Here is a 6,615-nt window from a genome sequence, read left to right as displayed (position 1 = left end):
TAAAATTTCATAGATTTATGTCCGCACTTGCGGACAATTGGCGACCAAACAGGTCCGCCGTTGCAAACAGTGGTTTGGTATTAATATTCTACTTTTTACGCATTTTGCATTTCAAATCTTATATGAACTATCATATATAATTATAAATGCAGGCTGGCTCATTTATAAATTAATTTAACCGATATTCTTGGGGTAATAATTTAGTATTTTGACTTGAAAAAAATAGTCATCTGAGGATGTCCTTATGGATATGATCATATGATCTCGTAACGCTTTGTGGATACTGCACTGATAGTCTGAGAAGTTAGAAACTACAAGAACTGAAATAACTAAGGTTAGAGTGTTTAGAGCTTTAAGGGCAGGACTCACGAAACCACAAAAATATAGGTAACTGCAAATTTGAGGGCATAAATGATAAGCAACTGCTCGTACTAGGTAAAACTCACCCTTATTATTGATAGACGGATAGGCTCATACTTGAGCTTCATAACTGTTGACACTAGACAGTATTCTGTAATATTTATTTTTTATACAAAAGATGACATTTTATGAATGTTGGAGTTTTGACTTAAGAAAATGCCATCCCTAATAAGTAACCTTAGATGGGGTGAAAGAAGGGACTCTACAAAGAAGTACAACTATGAAAAAAGCACAGATTCTCAGTGGGAATCTGCTTTCTCAAAGTTCCCTTTACCTGATTTCAATCTCCATCTTAAACTCCTCTCCAATAAGCTGTGACAATTTTGAAACTTCTATAATAAGAAACTGAGAGGAGCTATCAAATTGTGTATTCACAACTGTCTTCCTCGTTGGATTTGTACCTTTCACAACATTTAACTCATTCCCTGCCAAATCCGTTCTATTATATCCCTTATGCTTTGGTATCCCCAAGAAAGTTACCTTATCTATGATCCACCTTTGGTCCAGAGCAAATCTTCCATTAGTGACCTTAGATGTAACAATAACACTATTGTTGTGTAATGCACCATAAAATCTTACCAATGTCCACTGCTCTCTCCAAACTTGTATGTCAAGTGCCTCCCCATTATCCAAATAGACTTGTCCATAACTATTTCTGCTGCTACTGACAACCACCACAAGCTGAAATGCAGTCTTCCGTGCAGCTTCAGTTGTCATTGCTTCTCCTTGCAAGGCCAAAATGTTACCTTCCCCAACATGCACATTTATGTGATCAGATGGTGCATCAAGAGTGACATAATTGCCTGATTTTGCATTCACTGAATTTGAGACATTAAAGAGGTCAAACCAGCTTCCAGCAGGAAAGTAAGCATCAACAGTGACTGCCCCAGATTCTAGTACAGGTGACACCAGAACCCCTTTCCCTAATAGAAACTGAGAGTTTATTTCATATGTTGCAACATCCTCTGGGAATGAAAAGAAAAGGGGTCTTGCAATTGGTGTCCCTTTTGTATGTGCTTCATACATTAATGTGTACAAATAAGGGAGAAGACGATAACGGAGGCCAAGCACTTTCCTAGCTGATGCAGCAACTGAATCCCAAAGGTAAAGCTCTTGCCGGATGGATTCTATAGCTGAATGATCTCTAGCAAAGGGATAAAAAGCCCCCAACTTACATTCAGGAAAATAAAAAGAATTAGACATGTATACTATGCATTTCAAAGTTTGTTTCTGCATATTTTTTCACAAAACAAAAATCATAGCACTTTCCACATGTGACTTTAGTAAATTTAGGCAAGACAAGTATATGAATACTACTGCATTTGAGGATCAATTTTCTTTTTTTACCTGGATCCAGCGCCTGCAAAGTTCTTCAGTTGTATCTCCTGAGAAACCACATATATCTGCTCCAACCATTGGAATTCCAAAGATTCCAGAATTTAATATTGATGGGATTGAGTATGCCAAATCATTCCATGTAGCAGCATTATCTCCTGTCCAATGGGCTGCATACTTACCAGAGCTTACAAAAGTTGATCTACTGAGAATGAATGGCCTTCTACCCGTTATATCCACTAAAGCCTTGTTAGTTGCTTTGCTTTCCAGGAGTCCATACAAATTGTGGGCATCATACTCTGTGATATGACCAAAGTGTAAAGATGTTGCTGGGACTGTATTGTTATTAATTGGTCGTAGAACTCCAGCATTGTTAATTTTGTAGGGAGGGTTATCAAGACTAGAAAATGGAGTGGGAGGAGAAGTAATGAAATTAGATAACTCATTCATGTCAAGCCAAAGACCATCGAAAGGGAGAAGGTCCTGAAATATTTTGATTTCCCAACCCCAAAATGCTTGGCTGCGGGGGTTTAGAAAATCAGGGTAGTAAACTGGTCCAGGCCAAACTTCACCCAAATAATTGACTCCATTTCTCTTTATGTAGATATCAGCCTGCAAACCTCTAATAAAGGTTGCATATGTCTTGTTTACACTGATACCTGTTTACAAAATTTGCCTCAAATCAATAACAGATGCTTCCTCAAACATTAAGAGAAGATTATGCTATGTTTTGTTTGAAAGAAATTTTATGGTGTCAGAATTAGGTACCGGGATCCAAGATAAGCACATATTTCTGACTGTTTCGGTGAAGAGTATCAACAAATCTTCTCATCTTATCCAGTGGAAAGTTGATAGGATCAAATGTGAAATCTTTAAATGCAGCCATGTAATCAATATCTGTCCACATAACTTCAAGGGGTATACCTGCTTTTGCATAGTTGGCAACCACACCCTCGAGATCACTTACATTCTTGTAGCCATATCGACACTGATGAAAACCTTCATAAAAGAGAAAATAAAGATATGGATTAGCATGGCAAGTAGATAAAATGGATCAGCATGAACAGACAGACAATTGCAATTCATAAGTTAGATTTTTTTTAATAATGTCTGTGAAATAATGCAAAGAAAAATTCATAAACCACGCAAGTGCCCTTGTAAGAAACAGAGTAGCAAGATCCATCACTATGAAAAAAATAGTGTGATGATTTATCAGCTTTGTCCTTATCGGTGCTAAAAGCTTTCTAGAAGGAAAAGAAAATAAAGCTATTTAGCTTTATCACTTGCTATATTTACTTCTGTTAAAAAAGGAATCTTGCTATATTTACTAACCCCTCCCATTCAAGAAAACTTCCTTTGATTAATGCCTAGGATTCTTCTATTCAATTGTTTCTCTACTTTCAAAAATCTGCTATAGGTATATGCATCTGCAATATGAGAACCAATATTCACTTAGAAACTTGTGCAGCAACAAGTAAGCAACGATACCAATGGCTTAGCTAACTGTTTCGTTACCATTCAATTTACCAATATTCTCAAAAACTTGACATGTTAAGGGTAAACCTAGAAATGTTTTTATTCATAACACCAATAATGGTAAATCAAAGAAACCATAAGATTAAAGAAACAACCAAATAGTTATGTATAATAATGTTGGGCACCCATCCCCCAAAAAACAGGATCAAACTCATGATGCAAAGGGATAACATATAAAGAACCAATTCAACCTAAAGTGATGACAAATTAATGATTTTATATATTATATCTCATACCAGAGGTGCCTATGACTTACCAAAGGACCAATAAGGCATGGGAGCAGGCCTCCCAATGAGTTCAGTGTACTGTTCCAACACAAGTTCCGGAGAGGATCCAGCAAAAAAATACAGATCAAATATCCCACCAATCACCTTAAAAGTAACACGATCGCCACCATACACAATGTCCATTCCATTGCTGTTAAGCAACAAAACACCATGTGTTGTCCCAGCCTTCACTATTCCATCTGGGGATGGCGATCTAACATCCAAGTAAAACGGGTGAGACCCATAAAGATTCACGTCAAGGTTGGCACTAGCTATGTCTGCATTCCACAGCGTGAGGGTCTCGTTGGGTTGCAGCTTGAAGGAGCTCTTGGTGTGTTCCCCGAGACCATAGAGAGAGGCCCTATGTGCAGGGAGGGATGAAGAAAGTTGCAAGTACTGGTCTTTGAAGATGAGAAACGTTGCAGGGTTTGAAGGGTCTGGTGCAGTGTCGAAGAGGACATCGTTGGAGGATTTACGTGAGACAGTGAAACCAAATGGGGTGGTGTTGTGGAGTGTGAAGATCAGGTCTGAGTGTGGATGAGTGAGAGTGTGTTTTGGTTGTTGGATATGGTTGAAACCTTGCTTGCTATTGAGAGAACGGAAAGGGTGATATTGAAAGGTCTCTCTAGGAATCACTTCTTGTGGAACTTCCCATCTTTTGTGATAGGAGTCACTGATTCTTACTCTTAACCTATCCTTAGTCTCAAAACTGCAATTCAGAATAATAATAACCAATTATAGATATCATAGATAGCAAATGAATCTCTATGTGTCAAAAAAATTATGATAATTTAATGGGATGGATTATATGTATGTGCAGTTTCAGGGTTTGATTGGACAACGTTAAATTGTTGTTGTTACCTGGCAGCGAGGTTGAGGTGTGGAATGTCGGGTCCGAAAACAGAGGAGAACTTGATGAGGTTAAGGTAAGCAGTCAAAGAGTTTCTTGTGGGATTATTGTTTACACTTGAGATGGTGTAGCCATAACCAACTGGAGTTACTTCCGATGATGAATCTGCCACAGCGTAGCAAAAGATGAGACAAATACAGATACAGAAGGCTGATGAGAGTGGAGTCAGAATGGTTCTGGTTTCAGTCCTCCAATCTGTAGCCATTGTCCCAGTGTCGATGTGAGTGTGAACATTGACAAAAATGATTGTATATCAATTTATATGCATCCACCTTGGGGCCAATGAAGATGGTAGAAGCAAGACAAGTTGAATTGGGATAACTGATGAGTATTTTTTTTTTTGGAAACATAACTGATGAGTATTGTCCTGGTGCTCTTGCAACCAACCACCATTTTCCATTTGGATTGAAACTTCTTTTTGTATATTTATGTTTGAGATGAATATTTATAGTATGATAAGAGGGGATAGGTTATACTTACAACATTTTTTTTTTACAATCTCTTACAACCATATATCATAATCGTTGATTTTCGTCAATCAACGGTTATGATTTTCGCAAATTAAATTCATTAATTAATTATTAATTCATAATAAATGATAACTGTTGATTAGCGGAAATCAACGGTTATGATATATAGTTGTAAGAGATAATTTTATTTTCTTCACATATATAAAGAGTCTATGTGTGGTTATAAGAAGAGAAAAGAGAAAAAAAAAAAATACAAGTTATATATATTTTTATGTATACGTAGAAAATAAAATTATCTTATAAAACATTAGAGATAATAATCTATATTTTTTTTTTTTGTGTAAAAAAAGTTTTTTTGGCACACTCACAAGTACTGAGTCCAATTAATTTTTTCACTTTCTTCTCTTAAATTCACTTATTCTTATGTGAATGTGATAGAAAAAAAAAAATTGTGTAGCTGAAATGTTAAACCCTCTATTTAATTAAAAATTGCTTATGATAAAAAAAATTGAAGATACAAAATGTCACAGTTATGTATGGGATCAGTGGCCCGGTCATAAAAATTTTTACTTCAGCTTTTTTTTTCTTGATTGTTGGTGTTTATTTGTCTCTTGGTTCAATATATATATTAAGAGTAAATACTCTTTTAAGTCCTTAACAAAAAACATGGTCTCTATTTTAGTCCCTCACAAAAAAAAATTAGTCTCAAGGTCCCTAAAAATCTTAAAGTGGATCAATTTAGTTAAAATCATAGTCCCTCATAAATTCAAAAAAGACCTACATTGGTCCCTCAAAAAGACCAAAATGAGTTCACTTTGAATTTCATATGGATCATGTGACTAATTTTTTTTTATAATAGACTAAAGTGTGAATCGAGTTTTTTGTTAGGGACCAAAAAAATATTTATTCTTATATTAGTTAGTAACGTAGTAATGTACGGAGATGATTAAAATAATGTAGCAACACAAATTGATTAGAGAGAAAACTTATTCTTTCTTCCCTGTCACGTACTCATTTTCCATGCTCTCTTTATCCTTTGTTTCCTTTTTCATTTTTATAAAAAGAGATGATTGATTGCAAAAAAAATTCGGGGCCCCACCATTAAATATGCGGACATAAAAAATTAGAGAAATATTACTCTTCTTTCACATAAGGTAACTTATCTCATTTTCTCTCACTTCGATTTTCGCACCCTACTTTTTTCTTCTTTTTCTTTTTTCTTACAATGGTGGAACCCAGTCATTTTTTCTCTACCACATATAACTATCTTATATTGAAGGAGATTAATAAAACTCAAAAAATTATTCCTGGTCCGCCACTGTATGGGTTAATTAAGATTTGGGGTCATGTACTCATGTCATATTAATACAATTAGATTTAGATTTAGATTTTGCTTAAATTTGAGTTTACCGAGAAGTGAAGTTTCAGTTAAGTGAATTTTTCTTTTAAGATAATGTTGTAAAAAAAATTCTTTGGATGTATAACTAAAAAAATAACAGATAATTATTTGTGTGTATTTGGTTTAAACTGTAAAATCAATATTATTATTTTTTTGATTTAGTATACGATTTTGCATTCAAATAGATAGATTTATGTTACTTTTAAGACTTCAAATAGTCTTCTTAATTCAAACCTAAACACACTCCAATCGTATAAATTAATTGAACAGATTTATGAA

The 6,615-nt window shown here is 35.0% G+C and overlaps 1 protein-coding gene across 1 annotated transcript; it reads right to left on the bottom strand.

Annotated features, from left to right (window-relative positions):
- Positions 1-452: 452 nt before the first annotated feature.
- Positions 453-4,744, bottom strand: LOC133286307 (alpha-glucosidase). The gene is made up of 5 exons (XM_061483706.1): positions 4,419-4,744; positions 3,548-4,266; positions 2,524-2,754; positions 1,768-2,414; positions 453-1,590 (listed from the first exon to the last, which is right to left on the bottom strand). Exons 1-5 carry the CDS (start codon positions 4,670-4,672, stop codon positions 691-693), a joined length of 2,751 nt encoding a protein of 916 aa, XP_061339690.1. The 5' UTR covers positions 4,673-4,744; the 3' UTR covers positions 453-690.
- Positions 4,745-6,615: the final 1,871 nt, after the last annotated feature.

The sequence above is a fragment of the Gastrolobium bilobum genome, unplaced genomic scaffold (genome assembly GCF_033153095.1).
Source record: "Gastrolobium bilobum isolate Gb01-03AN ecotype WA unplaced genomic scaffold, APGP_CSIRO_Gbil_v1 utg1891, whole genome shotgun sequence".
Taxonomy (NCBI): Eukaryota; Viridiplantae; Streptophyta; class Magnoliopsida; order Fabales; family Fabaceae; genus Gastrolobium; species Gastrolobium bilobum.
This window is presented reverse-complemented; position numbering and strand designations above follow the sequence as displayed.

What these genes read in the sequence shown, in the direction of transcription:
- LOC133286307 (XM_061483706.1), bottom strand. Translation starts at nt 4,672, where the DNA reads ATGGCTACAGATTGGAGGACTGAAACCAGAACCATTCTGACTCCACTC. An exon ending in CACCTCAACCTCGCTGCCAG is followed by an intron (nt 4,267 to 4,418) that starts GTAACAACAACA and finishes TCTGAATTGCAG; the next exon opens with TTTTGAGACTAAGGATAGGT. An exon ending in CATGCCTTATTGGTCCTTTG is followed by an intron (nt 2,755 to 3,547) that starts GTAAGTCATAGG and finishes TCTTTTATGAAG; the next exon opens with GTTTTCATCAGTGTCGATAT.